This window comes from Drosophila eugracilis, unplaced genomic scaffold (assembly GCF_018153835.1).
Source record: "Drosophila eugracilis isolate 14026-0451.02 unplaced genomic scaffold, ASM1815383v1 contig_2155, whole genome shotgun sequence".
Lineage (NCBI taxonomy): Eukaryota > Metazoa > Arthropoda > Insecta > Diptera > Drosophilidae > Drosophila > Drosophila eugracilis.
In genome coordinates, this window is record NW_024573039.1 from 1,461,874 (window position 1) to 1,477,524 (window position 15,651).

The 15,651-nt window shown below is 33.7% G+C and overlaps 1 protein-coding gene across 1 annotated transcript; it reads right to left on the minus strand.

Moving 5' to 3' along the window:
- Positions 1 to 7,594: 7,594 nt before the first annotated feature.
- LOC108104995 lies at positions 7,595 to 8,143 on the minus strand. Its single transcript, XM_017211372.2, has one exon. It carries the CDS (start codon positions 8,087 to 8,089, stop codon positions 7,766 to 7,768), a length of 324 nt encoding a protein of 107 aa, XP_017066861.1. The 5' UTR covers positions 8,090 to 8,143; the 3' UTR covers positions 7,595 to 7,765.
- Positions 8,144 to 15,651: the final 7,508 nt, after the last annotated feature.

Consider the following 15,651-nt stretch of genomic DNA (forward strand, 5'->3'; position numbering starts at 1 on the left):
CAGGCAGGCAGGCAGCCAGGAAATTAAAAGGGAATAGTGAGCTGAGGCCTCGGCCTGGTTGTAATTGACGCCCCACAAAGAAGGGAGCTGAGGAAAGTCATCCAAAAGAAAATCGGGTTGGGAAAAATGCGGGTGGAAAAAGCTGCTGGCAATTGGGCTGATGCTGATGCTGCTGTTGCTGCTGCTGCTGCTGCTGATGCTACTGCTGTGGCAAACCGTATTCCATGGCACACCATCACCATCACCCATCATTCGAGGCAGTCAAGTGTGCAACACTTTGGGGCATTCGCAGCATGCGCGGCGGCAACTTTGCATTTTACTCCCCCGCCGCTTGGATATTTTCTTTATTTTTTTTTTTTCGAGTTTTCAAGTTGAGTTGAGTCGAGTCGAGTCACTCACTCAGTCAGTTAAGTTTCCTGCCCCAGCAATTATATCATTTCCCCGAATACCAAGTGCCCCTGCCACTGCCACTGCTGCCCCTGCTGCCACAAGCCCTGCCACTCAGCGGGGCAGAGTCTCGTTTCATTCGTGCGTGAACAAATTTAAGCTAATTTGCACATTTTTTCTCATATTTTATTCGTTCAACGCCTAATTTCGTTTCCTTTGCCACTGCTTTACTTTTTATGTTTTTTTTTGCTGGGATCAAAATGCGGTATTTTGACTTCATATATGTTTCGTTTTGTGTGTGTGTGTGTGTTTGTTTTTTTTAACCAACTAAAGCGTCAAATTGTCGGTTGTTATTTGACAGGAAGAGGAAGATAATGGTTCGCCCACGCAGCAGGAATTGATTAATTTATAGCCGCGATTAAATAGCCATTAACATATCTTAGCCTCTCGCTAATAACTTCTTTTGCGGTAGTCGGCAGGGATTTTGTTTGGTTTTTTATGGAATTTAACAAGAAAATAAGTTGGCTTTGTGGATAAGTTTTTAATTTTCATTTGTAGTTAATTTTTGGATTTTATTTTGAGAAAAATATTAGAAAATAATTCAGTTTTAAGAGTTGTCCATTCTAGGATGTTGGCTTTATGCATTATAGGAATTTGGCTTGGTTTATTTACATATATTTTTTACTTATTAATACAAAAACATAAAAATTTAAACATAAATATAATACTTATGGTCGAAGAACTGGCAATTTATTACAAATATTTTGCATAAACACAAAGAAAATGCAAAAAGCCGACGGCATTTCGATCGATCTGCTCACAAAAATAGAAGAATATAAGATAGAGGAGCTCCAAACCTACTCGCTGAGTGCTTATTTGTTTTTGTTTTTGTAAATCTGCTGCTGCGTATGGTTTTGCTCTCAGCTCAGCTTTCAGCCCTGGCGGAGCTCTCCCATCAACAACAGTTTTTTGTTTTCCTCTTTCCGCCTCATTTCGTCTGTAACTGTTCTTGTTTCCTTCTCGATCATCCTCGGACAATTACACAGAAATTCTCTCCTTTTACATAATTGCTGTTTCCTTTTTGGAGTTTATTTCGCAGTGGTAAATTGGTTACCGAAAGAGAGTAAAACCTCTGCCGTAAGACGAATTTGAGAAGCCCTTGACATAAGAGATAAGTAACCGTAAGTAGAGGAGAGCGGATCGACAAGTCGGGCAGACAAAACTTCTAACTTTGTGGTCTTCTTTTTCGCTATCATTTGTTTACAAAAATAGAACAAAACAAAAACCTAAGCTAATGGGCATTTAAATTTTATGAATTAAGGTTACAGCTGCTTTGATCAAATATATTAGCGAAATTATCAAAAATTTTTACAAAAAAATATTTTTAAATCATAATCAAATAACGAAATTTAACGTACTAAAAGGGGAATTTTTTAAAAAGTTGTATAAATATTATATCAATTTGAAAATTATTATTATAGAAAAAATGTAAAATGTGTGTAAAAAAAATGTAATATGTAAATGTAAAAAATAAAAATGTAAATTAAATGAAAAAGTAAAAATTTAAATAAGTCTCTTATTTTCTTTTATTTTTATATTTGTTAAAATGTGAAATGTATTTTCTTAAAAATGGCTAAATATTTAATAAATTAAAACTAAAAAGTTAAAGCTTAATACTGATAATAATTATAAAGCAAAATATTAGGGAAACCATCAAAAAGTTGTATGTAAAAAACATTTTAAAATTGTAGTTTAAGTACAAATTGAAATAAATCTGTTAATATTAGAGAAAAAAATCAAAAATTGTATATTCCCAAATATTTCTTACAAAATCAAACACATTTTCCTTAAATTAACCAAATATATTTAATAAATCATTACTCATTAGATTTATTTTATGAAAATTACTCAAGATTTGAGCATTCTTCAGCGAAAGCTTGTGCTTTCGACCCAATGGAGCGCATGTGAATCAAATTTGTGAGGCAAGCACAGGACACCTTCTACTGTTGCTTGTTTTGTGTGTTCTGCTTTTGTTTTTGTGGCATGGCCAACGTGTGGTATGAGTAATGAGTTTCAAGCGCAGCGCGACAAGGCTAAGAAATAAATGACCAACTGTTTGCTTGCCTCCATTGAAAGGAGAGAGAGTTGGGGAAGGGACTGCAACGAGCTGGCTAAGTGGCAAAGGAAATCCCAATGGCAGGGCCTTAAGTGACCAAGAATTTCCCTAAAAAAATACAACGGAAATAGGGAAATTTTTATAAGGGAAATAAGGAAATTTTTGATATTTTTCATTTAGTTTATGTGGGAAATTTCTTAGAATTATTTTGCTTACACTGAAAATAATTTAAAAGTGAAAATATTTTTGAAAAATATTTAAAAATTTTAAAAATTAAGTTTGTCTGCCTAAAACTTGCCCTTTTGTTAAGAATTTTCTTTGGTTTAGAGGAAAGCCTTTGTAATTAAGGGAAAACCCATTGCTTAGTAGACTTTTTCTTGCAGTGTATTACATGTATAATGCATGCCCAGCTTTCCCTTAACGAGAAACGAATGGTTGGTATCAAATATTTGCTTAAATTTCATATTAAATGCTATTTTTGCCTTTCTAGCACGTGCAAATATGTGTGTTCTGTGGAAAGTGTGGGAAAATATGGGAAAATGCCATACCTATTTTCACCTTAAAATGGAAAAAAAGGTTATGGCAAATAAAAGGGGTTAAATATATGCAAAACTAACAATGTTAATCAGTCAGTTTTTGCCTTAAAAATAACAAGGCAGATCTTTACCTATTTCAGATTGTCACTTTACCGAGTCCCTACTGTCCCTATATTTGGCCACTCAATTCCGTTTTGCGTCCATGTCCAGCAAGGGTTCATTAAATTGCCAACTTAATTTCCTGCATGGCGTCCACGCCTAATGGCAAGCGACTGCAATGAACAATTGCAAGAGGAGGGGGAAGGGGGGCTGAAAAACTGAAAATGAAATTTCATTTTGCGAAATCATTAAATTTGCAAGCAAATGGAAAGCCCACTGACTGACTTTTTGGCTAATAACTAACTAACTAACTAAATAACTTAGTGCTTTTGGCCATTTGGCATCATATCTTCGTCACAATATGGTAAGAGGAACTGCTTGCCAAGGCCACTGCCAACACCCACCGGAAGTCAAAGTTCGTGAACGATAGATAGAGAGTGGTATAGTGTAGTAGCTGTTAAAGCTGTAGAGTGGTTGTTGGGAGGTCAAAGTTAATAGCTGGCACGTAGTTCGAAACACACACAGGATGGCCAGGCCAAAAAGGATCCTCCTGTACTGTCGTGGCCTGGCATGGCTTGGCCTGCTCTTCTATTCAGCGTCGCCTTTTTACATATTTAATGAAATTATTTTCAACAATTTATAATTGCCACGAGCAGTCAGTTTGGCCGGGATACTCGCCACCTCATCCAGCCAGTATCCTTGGGTTCTCGATGGGTTCCAACCTAACCACCCACTGCACCCCCTCTTGCTTGTGTTTTTAGTTAAATGCGCCCTGGGGAGAGTTTTGCCCGGGAAACAAATTATTATAAAGATATACACGAAAATATGTATATTTTTATATGTACTATAAGTTGGATTTGGGGTATAGGAGTTACCTCTACCTGCATCCTGGATAAGGGATCCCGTGTCCCCCGGCGCCAGTTAAGCTGCTTCCTCTTTTGGTTAGCTTGCCACCTGCCACCCCACCCCCCTTCTCACAGAACGATTAACAATCTAACTAATAAGCCTTGGCATCTAATCAAAATGGGGAATTGGGGAAAGTTAGAAGGGAATGTAAGGAACTTGTAGGTTATACAAATTTATTTTTAAAGCATTCTTAAATGTTATATTTAAAGTTTTTTGTATTTTAAGTTAATGTATGGTAAAGTAGCTGATCCTTTTGTTGTTTAATTTGGAGATTCAGTGCTGATGGGAAGGCACCAACTGCGTTAAAGCCAGCCACTAGGACAAGGAGCAGAGCCAGGACCATTTCAGCTTAAGCCTTAACCTTAACCTTAACTGCGCACGCCACAGTTTTTCAAGTTTTGTGGGCGTTAGAGTAGGCGTGGCGCCATAAGCTGCGCTGACATCTCTAGAATCTACATGCTTGGTCCTTACATTCTAGCTCTTTTAGTGTAGTTCCTAAGATCTCACCTTTTATACGGACAAACGGACTGACAAAAGATCGAAGGTCGAAGAACGAAAAAAATTGGTTTTTGTTAGCATTGGTAATAAGCCAAGAGAAGGCCACAAGAGATCTGGAATGGTAGCGATTTGAATTTTCACTTTTCGGCTCACAAAATAAGCTGTCAGCCCCTGTATGTAGTGACGTTATTGTGTTGTATTTCAGCTGTGCACTGAGAGAAAAAAATAGCTTATTTCTGCTAACAAATTTATCACACATTCTCACTGCGAAATAAAATCCAAAGTGGAAACAGAAGTTAAAAGCAGAGAATTCCAGTGTATGTATGTGTCCGAGGATGATCGAGGAAGAAACAAGAACAGTTAATGAGGGAATGAGGCGGAAAGAGGAAAACGAAAAGTTGTTGCTGGTGGAAGAGCTCTGCCAGCGCTGAAAGCTTTTGGGAGAGCAAGTCCAAACGCAGCGAAGATTAACAAAAACAAAAACAAATAAGCACTCAGAGCATAGGCTTGGAGCAGCCTGTCTTATATTCTTCTATTCTTGTAAGCACGGCGATCGAAATGCCGTTGGCTTTTTGTCAAGGCAGTTTAGCTCCGCTCAATTGAGAATAAAGATTACTTTCTTTTGGCGATTTAATCTATATTAGTTTTTATCCTTTTTATTGACTTAAGGATGGCAAATTCGTTGTCTTTCCAGAAACAATATTCCTGGATTAACATTGTTTTTAAAGCTTTAACCTAACTTAACTCATTAATGTTCATGTTCATTGTTGTTCTAAACGTCTTATAGCCATTAAGTTGGCTTATTGGCGTTTAATAAATGTATTTACTGTTATATTAAAAAAAAAACCTAACTTAACTTTCATTATATATAGTATTCCAATTTTCATTATTATTCATTCTCATAAATATTTGAATAATTTAAGCACTTTTTTTAAAATATGTAAAGGGTAACCCATGTAGCGTTTGCTTTTTGAACTATCAATATTTTTGACTTCGACATTTCGAATGTCATTGTCAATGTGGCAGTTATTTAGTAGAAAATTTCGTTGGTTTACAAAAGGGTTAAGTTTACGCTCGAGAAGAAAATGGGAAAATATTCATATTTTTATAGCGATTTTAAAACGCAAATCTTCTGTGGGCCACCCTATATATTGATAGCAATCAGAGCTTAGTCTATAAGACTCAAAAAACATATGAAATACTATTAAAATTAAAACATTTTCCTAACAAGAAAAAGCCACCTAAAAATATTCAAAATTTGAGCTGCTTTTTTCAAATATAATTCTTGCTTTTTATAAATTTTTTTTTATTAACTTAAAAGCTTATTTTTGTTAACTAATTCATCGCTCATTTTTAGCTTTGTTAAATAAAATCCAAATACATTAGAAACATGATCAAATTATATCTATTTTGCTATCATTTTTTTTTCAGTTCACAAAATCTAAAAACAAACAAAAACATTTTCTAATTTATAGTCCTGGTAATATTTGATTATGAAAATCTATAAAATCTGCAAAATCTGCTAAATCTGCTTACTTATGAGCAGTTAAAGCTGTCTCTATATATATAGATATATATCTGAATATAACCCAAACGATATTTATATAAAAATAAACCTAAATAAATCATACTTTTCGATTTTCAACGTATGTACCATAAAGGGGGGAGGGAACCTTCTGTCTTTCTGCCTGGCACGTAATTCGGCAATTTGGTGAGTGGCTGAAAAAAGGCTTTTGAATTTTTAATTGGAAAGGCAATCGTGCGTGGCCTTCGAACCCATTCGAACCTTCTTCATCTTCTTCTGCCTTAACTTGCCTCTCTAAGTGTTGTAATAATAACAATTTGGTATACCACCCCCCCCAAACCCCCTCTCTCTTCCTTTCTATCCATATATATATATCCCTTTTATTGGGCTTGTCTGCTGCTTATCATTTGACAGCCTCCTCCCTCTGGAGCCAGGGCTGCCTTAGATAACCCTTATCAAAAGTGAGAGACGTCACATTATATTGAGCTAAAATCAGTTTACAACATGTACATACGTATGTATGTATTGGTAAGCTGAAAATCTATTTCGTATTTGCCCATTTTCCTTGTCACATTCAAAAACTAAGACATAGGCGGGGTGGTGGGTGGCATGGTGATCCATGGTGATAAGGGGGAAACGAAGGTGAACCCCATTTGGCCAACAGAGAGAGAGACAGTGAACAATGCCATCAATCAAACTTGGCTAATAATGTGAATATTCTGCGACCTCTGACTGGCCAACTCCCTCCCCCCTACGTTCCCCTTGGAATGTCAACTAATGGAAATAATTGGAGCGGCCTTCAAGGCCTGCAATGACATTCATTAAAATTGTTGACTTCTTGAACTCAAGTTTTGATTTGATTTTAATTGGAAATTGTTTTTAGGACAAGGTTGGATTTCTTAGTAGCGTCTGGGTTTTGGGTGTTCTTAAGAAGATTCTAAGAGTTTGAAATGGAAAGCTGATTTTAATGTGGGAAATATATTTTAGTTTTGGTGGCAATTTTTAAGTTTAATGTGGGAAAATATTAAGTTGCGGATTTGTTTTTGAAAATATATCAAAAAATGTGTCTTAAAAACCCAAAAAAGCAAAATTTCTTTTTAAATTTAAGATGAATATATAATTATTGATTAAATTTAATCAAGGAAGTTTTGGGATTATCTTTATAATATTTATCCTTTATAAAGGGTGAATGTTAAACTAAGACCAGTAAGGAAATCTGTAAAAATTCATCAAATAATTCCTACACCGGAAAAGCTACTAAAACTTAAGTAAAAAATCCAAAAAAAAATATTCAACTTTCTTCTTAAAAACACAAAAACAAATATTAATAAACACAAATTTTATTAGAAATATAAAAAAGCATTTAAAAAATATTTAAAAAAACATTTAAAAATTATTTAAGAAAAACATTAAAAAACCATCAAAGTACATATTAAAAACTAACATTTTCTTCTTTAAAACACAAAAACAAATATTAATAAGCACAAATTTTATTAGAAATATAAAAAAGCATTTAAAAAATATTTTAAAAAACATTAAAAAAATATTTAAAAAAAAAACATTTAAAAACCATCAAAGTACACATTAAAAACTAACATTTTCATATTTAATAATATAAATATCAAATATTTTTATAACATTTAATCAATTAGTAAAAAAAAAAACCTCTCCTTACACCCAAACAAAGTACAGCGCCACCTATGAGAAACAATGGCAGGTTTCCTTCTTGCACTGTCCCAGCCAATGACCTTGCCGCTTGCAATAGCTATGGCACTGTGGATGATGTGGCGGATAACGCGACAGCTGCTGGCACAGATCGGCATCGGTCTGAATGTGTCGCACTTTGATGGAAACAATACCCAATGGCTTGTCCGTGACATCCTCATCGAAATCCGTATCCAACTCGTTGGCATCCAGACTGGGTATATCTACGTCTAAAGGTTTGGCTTGACCTTGGCCCATCTGCATTAGCAGAATGCTAGCCAGGATTAGGCAGAGACTGGGCAGTAGACTGGCTTGCATTGCGTTCTTCTTGATGGCAAACAAACAACTGACTAAGCAATGCTTTCAGTCCAATGTTCTCAATATTTATATTCAGATTCTGATTGAGTTTCCCGCCTTCCAGTTGGCTTTATCAGCTTTCAGCTTTCAGTTTCAGTTTCAGCTTTCAGTTCCAGAGGTCACAGAGCTCAGCTCTCTCGTCCGTTCTAATCGCTGGTCTTGGCAGCTATTCACGGCGCAGTTTTATTATTATTTTTTCTTTTTTAAAAGATTATTTTATAGAATTTAATGGGTATTAAGTTAAGGGAGGTGTAAGGGTCGGTTCTTATGCTTTTTTTTAGACTGAAAAGTCAGCTCTGCCAAGCCATCTTAAGACATAAAACAAACCCTAAAGAAACCTAAAAAAAACCTCTTTAAAAATCAAAGTTTTTTAAGATTATTTAAACCTTATATTGCTTTTAATACCCTGTAAACATACACGCACACCCCACCCATATGTGTGATGTATTATTTGTTGTGAAATTGCCACAAAAAATTTCCTTGCCTCCTTGCCCCCTCCTCATTTTTTTGATTCTTGCCACAAAACACAAAATTACAAATGTTGAGCGAACGCACAAATTTATGAGGAAATTTGATTTTTATGTTCGACGGAGTATCCTCTCCGCTGCTTTTCAGCACAGAGACGACGACGCTGTCATTTCCTTTTGTGGGAAATGGGAAATGCCTTTCCACCAGAAGAAGTTAGTAAAATTGATGGCCAACGGACAGGCAGTTAAAGCCACATAAAAATAAACATTTCTTGGCCCAATTCTGGCATATGGGGCCAGGAGTCTCATTTGTTTTAAAATGCAAAAACCATAAAAATAATCATCATAATATTACACAATAATAATAATAATAATAATAATAATTACAAAACTCAAATGTAAAACACAATGAAAACAGCTGCCAAGAAGTAACCCATCTACAGTTTTCCTTGCTGTTTTTGAGAGAGAGGAAAAGTCAATAAAAAAGGAGGAAGGAAAGAAAGGATGTTAGCTCGGTTAAGATGAAGAAGTCCTATGTACCCTGGAAGTTGGGGGTTAGCTTTGTTTAGAAGATGTTAGAAAGTTAGTTAGTAAGTTCATTAATATCTTAAGAAGTAGTAACTATCTTCTAGCCATTTTTCTAGCTTAAAATGTCTTTACTTGCCTAGTTAAAGTCCAACTAAAAGCCACGTAACAAATCTTCCAACTAATTTCTTAATTCCCTTAAAAAATCTTATAAATTACACTAGCCAACAAAACACAAAACATGAGAAACTTTTTCCCTAAACGCTTTAATTTCATTGCTGCAAATGAAGCGCAATAAGTTGAACACCACGGAAAAGTGGTTGGGTTTTCCTTAAGCTTTTCTTTTTTCTTTACTTTTTCTTAGATTTTTTTTTTCCTTCCTTTTTTGTTTTACTTGGTTATGAGGTTTAAGCGAATCGAAGAAAACAGGTGGAAAAATACGGTAAAGAAACAATTTCTGTTGTGCTTAACTTGTTGATGATGGCCATGAAGAGAGAGAGAAAGAGAGAGAGAAACAGAGACAGAGAAACATTTTGTCAGTCAAGAAAAAGTTTCATTTCTTTCCTTATTTTTCCTTTTAATTAAAAAAGTTTACGCCTCTTGATATTGTTGTGGTTGTATGGTTGATATGCCTGCTGCTTAGAGACCCAAGCTCCTCAAAGTGATATCAAAATCCCATATGGGTTGGTCTTCTTTTATTTTTCCTTTTCCTGTCATTTGATAAGATGGATTCCCACAGCGGGACTTCAATCTCTAGTTCTAATGTCTAGCTGGGTGGCCCTGTTAAATATTTTGATAAAAAAAATGTTAATAAAAATGCATAAAAGCTTGAATAGAAAAGAAAGAAATGAAATCTAAAACATATCTTTTAGAAAATATTATATTTTGTTACGATTTTCTGGTATATTTTTTGTTCAGTGCAGCAAGTTAATCTCTACAAAATGCGTTTTACTTAGGGTAATCATAGAGAGTCTGGAAATAAGGCAAATTTTTATATAGTTTTAACTTTAAGTGTTTGATTTTAGTTTTTGTCATTAGCCTGTTTGATTGGTGGCAAAGGGAGTGTTCGTTAGGCATTTTGCCTTTTAATGACTGTTTAGTTACAACAATCTGCTAAGACAGGTCGTGTTTACTTTACGCCGGAATCGCTTCTGGCTAAGTCTCTGAAGGAAATATGGCTAAAAAGTCTTTTCTTAATATATATTAACTATATATATTGATTTTCTAAGTGATACTATCATAGAGCGCGATAAAAAACAACTAATAAAAATTAATCATTATATCTTAACTTAACAAGAGTTAATGCTAAGTTAAATAGAGCCATCTGTTGGTAAAACCTTGCCCTAAGGCATACTTTTCAATGCCTATTTAAGGAGTTTTGGCCTTAACGCCTTTTAAAAATATATTTTTGATTTAAAAATATTTGTGTTGATTGATAAACTTTGTTATTAAACAAATATAAAAACACAACTAATAAAAATTAATCACTATATCTTAACTAAACAAGAGTTAATGCTAAGTTAAATAGAGCCATCTGTTGGCTGAACCTTGCCCTAAGGCATACTTTTCAATGCCTACTTAAGGAGTTTTAGCCTTAACGACTTTTAAAAATTTATTTTTGCCTTAAAAACTTTTATATTGATTAATAAATATTGTTAATAAAACCAAGATACATCATTTATAAAAAATATATTAAAATTTAATGTATGACATAGGTTTTTTATTAAATAAATAATTTGAATATTTCTTAAGCAATTTGAAGTGCTATTTTCTTTGAAAATTTCCTTAAAAAGCTTAAAAATTAAACAAAATTTAGCAAAATAAATGTTTGTTAATTATATTTAAATATTTTAAAATATATTTTAATCATTTGTACGGCAAATATTGTTAGTAAAATAAAACTAAATTCAAATTTAAATAATAAACTCATTATATTTTGACCTATATGAGCCTGACCTTGGCATAAACTTAAATGTAAAGACATAGATATATATACCTAGATAGATATATATATATAGATAAAGACAACGATATATATAACTTGTTTAAATGGCATAATGAAACGCTTGTCGACTAATTGGGTTACACTTGAAGATACACAAAGATTATGGCGTCTTGTGGGCAATGTCTATGGCACCAAATATGGTACATCCTTTCCGCTTCCTTTCCCTTCTTGCTAAACACACACACATGCATACAAACACACACACACACACTTAGACAGACAGACATACACACGGATGACATCGTCAAACAACTACATGAGTTCGCAATTAATTTGTCTCAACAATATGAAAACGGCTCAAAGCTAAACTGTCATCTACTCATACTTGGATACACTGGGAGAAAGTGTGCTTGCATTTCATATATGTATTTTTAAGAGATTTGTAAGATATTTTTAAGGTATTTTTAAGGTATTTTTAAGATATTTTTAAGATATTTTTAAGATATTTTTAAGATATTTTAAGATGTTTTAAAGATATTTTCAAATATAGGAAAGAGACTTTTAAGATATTTGTAAGATATTTTTAACACATTTTAAAGATATTTTGAAGACATTTTAAAAATATTTTTAAGATAGGACTTTTAGTGAGATTTTTAAGATATTTTTAAGACATTTAGTTAGTTTTAAGATTTTTCAAGGTAATTTTAAGGTATTTTTTGAAGATATTTTCAAATATATGCAAAAGAATTTTAAGACATTTGTAAGATATTTTTAAAAAATTTTTAAGGTATTTTAAAGATATTTTTACGATAATAAAAAGATAGTTTTAAGATAAGATTTTTAGGAAGATTTTTAGGACAGACATTTTTAAGATATTTTTAAGACACTTTTAAGGTGTAAGATTTTTCAAGGAAATTTTAAGGTAGTTTTGGGATATTTTAAAGATATTTTTATGACATTTTTAAGTATTTTTAAGAAAAGAAGATTTTTAAAAAGAATTTTAAGATAAAGGCATTCGTAAGATATTTTTCGGAAATTTTAAAAATTTTATTAATATATTTTAAAGATATTTTTAAGATAAGATGTTTATGAAAATTTTTAATATAAAGTCATTTTTAAGATATTTTTTAATTAGTTTTAAAATTTTTAAGGTAATTTTTAGGTATTTTTGGGATATTGTAAAGATATTTTCATCTTTTTTTTAAGTATTTTAACGAAAATAAGATTTTTAAGAAGTATTTTAAGATAAAGGCATTCTTAAGATATTTTTCAGATATTTTAAAAATTATTTTAAGATATTTTTGAGATATTTTAAAGGTATTTCTAAGATATTTTAAATTATTTTTCATCTTTCTTATAAGTTAAAAGTTGATTAATTGATTAATTAATAATGTATTTTAAGCCTTTTTTGTTATGTATTTAATTATTCTTATTTATTAGTATATATCTTAAATTTTTTCTTACTTAAAATAGTAAATATTAATATTTTAGATCAACTACGTAACGTTTAAAAATCTATAAAAATGTTGGTCTAGTGGTTAGTAGTAAAATATATTTATATTTTAGCTTAAAAAGTTAATTAATGGACTTAATTTTGAAAATATTACAAAAGAAATTAATAATTTAAATAACAAAATAAATATTAAATAACAAATTACTTATTTTAAGGTTAAAGCAAGACATATCTTTTCATATTTTCCATATTCTCCAGATTTTTACTTTATTTTTTGTTTATTTTTAACTTTCATAAACAACAAACTAACCTCGAAAGATAAGACCAGCCTGGTTGGATGCGGAAAACTCCCTTCAAAAATCTCTCTGCCTGGGCAATGTGTGACTGGAAAACCATTTGATTTGGCCACTGCAGGCAGAAGTACTTTGTTGTTCTCAATCCAAGCATTAGATATACACAAATTCTATAGGAATCATGTTTGTGGATCAAGCCTGTGTCCCCACACCCACCCCCACACACACACCAGAAATGCCTTGTAATCTAATCAAATGACAATCAAGTAAGTGAATGTGTAGGTGTGTATGTGTGTGTGTGTGTTACCTGATTTTGGCTTATGTTTCTGATTTCCTTTTCTTCTTCGTCTGCTTTTGGTTCTGGCCAAAAATGTTCCATTTTAGTCAAAGATTTGAATGTCGATTGGCAGAGGAATGTGATAGTTTTGACAAAACTTCACAATTTTCCTGATGATATTAGGATTGTTATCATCTATCAATTAGAAAGAAAACTCAGTCAAGGAATATGGGTTTTTTTTTGGGGGGGAGGGAAATTTAACTTCTAATTGGTGGCAGAAGGAGTACTACAAGTTTATTGTCTTCTGGCCTTGATTTCTGAAACCGAGAACACAAATCAAAAGAGCTGGCAGTTTGTAATCCGACTCACGTTTCGTGTAATTAAAACTTAAGGAAGAAGACCCCAATGGGTGTAAGTGGGTTATGGTGGGTGGGGGAAGGAGGGTGGCACAATTGCAACGGCAACGGCAGCGGCATCTGACTGTGGCAGACAAATCAAAAAGTTACCAAAGATTTCCTCCTCCTGGCTGCCACTTTTCTTTTTTTCTGTAATTTTTTAATTTCCTTTCGCCGTGGCTTAACCCGCAAATGGAAAGTTTTTCAGCCCAAGACATTGCCGCACATAAATCAGTCAGCAAGGATTGCGGACTAAGGAGAAGGAAGGGGTAGGGAGTATGGAGTAAGGAGAAGGTGCCACCTGCTGGCAGTGACGGACAGCCAGACAGCCGGACAGATGAGTCAGGGCAAAAGTTGCTAGATTCATTTGAATAGTTCTTGGATTCAATTTGTTAACCACTAACGGGCATGGGATGTTCACAAAGAGCCTTGGAAAGGCTTGAAAGCCAGTTCCAGGTACTTCCACTAGATCCAGGAACTTTCCTTAGACGAACTGAGAAGCCATAAGTCTGGAGATTAACTTACCCAGGGACTACTTTCTTTCCATAGTTTCTTGCATTTCCCTTACATCTGAGACTGAAGTTAGGGGAATGCCAAGAGACAGAACCAATGAGCATCTAATGAGGTTGAAGAATTCGAAGAATGGCTAATAGAAGTACCAGAACTTGGCCAATGAACTGCATAAGCTTAAGCGCAATGGGATGCACTATGACCACGTTTTCCTTTAAACTCTTTAAGAGCTTTGGGTTAGGTTTTAGTGGAAGCACTAAAGGGTGTTTGAAGATGAAGATGGCTGGAAGATGGAGTGCCTCCATCATATTTGGGCCTTTCTCTTAGAGATTTCTTTGATCTAATGCTTGTTTCTTCATACCATAACCATGTTAATGATCCCTTCTTTGGTTTTCCAGATCTCAGAGCTTGAACTAGCCTTCAATTTTTCCTTTAATGAACTAACATTTTGCAACTCCTTGAAAAATAAACTTAAAACCAGAAGTTTAATCATCAAAAAAGCCTTTCTGAAAGTTATAGAAACTCTAAAAACCCATGAAGCATCTTAAAGCTTCAGCCTACCATGTCCACTAAGGACACACCTCTGTCTCTTTCTGGACATTCACAGCCAGAACATTCACATGCCACATCCCCAAACGGCTTGTTCCATGTGCTCCTTGTGTGTGGTCTGTGATTAAAATGATATTTTCAGACAATGTCAAACAGCGTGTTACTAATGGGTCTATGGGTTGTCCGAAATGTCTGTTATTACTTGATAAATCTTGTCGGTCACACATTTTGGCAGGAATACAGAGAGAGAGAGAGAGAGAGAAAGGGACAATGACCAGGACACACAGCCGTGTCCGTTTGTTTTATGCAAATCCTTTTTGGTCCTTGGTTCGTCTCTTGGTTGGTCTCTTGCTCTGCAGTCAGCTCTAATGACAAATGGGTCAAAAATTTGCGGCTAATGACACAAATATGCTGCTTTCAGCCTATAAATTCTATGCATAAATAAAAGGGCCAAAAAAAGAAGAAGAAAAAGACTACTTATGATTGAAGACTTTGCCAGCCAGGACCTTGTGTGTATGTGTGTGCGGTGTCCTTGGCCATTAATCAATGGACAAATAAACATAAAATTTACCTAAATTGACATTTGGCCATCGATTTGCATTCTTTCTGCCTAAAAATGTAGATGAAGTGAGGGAAGAAAAAGGATATTTTTACAAGCTATTTGGCTTAAAATAAGGTAGAACTTATTATTATTGATTTTAGTTTTATGGCCAAAAGGGTTTTCTTACAAGTTCTCAAAGATTTTTCTACTTTTTCATTCTTAAAATCTGTTTAAAAACTCATTTCTCATCGAGTTTTCCTTGAATTTCAATCACATTTTCCATGATTTCTCTTTCTAAGAAGTTAATTAACTAAATCTTATCCTTAGTGTCCACCTTAATGATATTAATATTATACTTTGAGATTTGGTTACCCCATTTTGGCGCCCTTTTAAGATTCTCCATCAAATGAAATAATAAAATTGCAACTTATTAACGCCAAAAAGGTGATGATGGGCAAGGATGTCCAAGGATGTTGACTTAGGACCGAAAGATGTGGTGGGTGGCAACATCGTCTCTGGTTTCATTACACCCACTAAGTCCCGTTGGCCACTTCAGCTCTTCAGATGA

Bases quoted from the DNA above. Each gene is read 5' to 3' on its own strand.
- LOC108104995 (XM_017211372.2), bottom strand. From the start codon at position 8,089: ATGCAAGCCAGTCTACTGCCCAGTCTCTGCCTAATCCTGGCTAGCATT.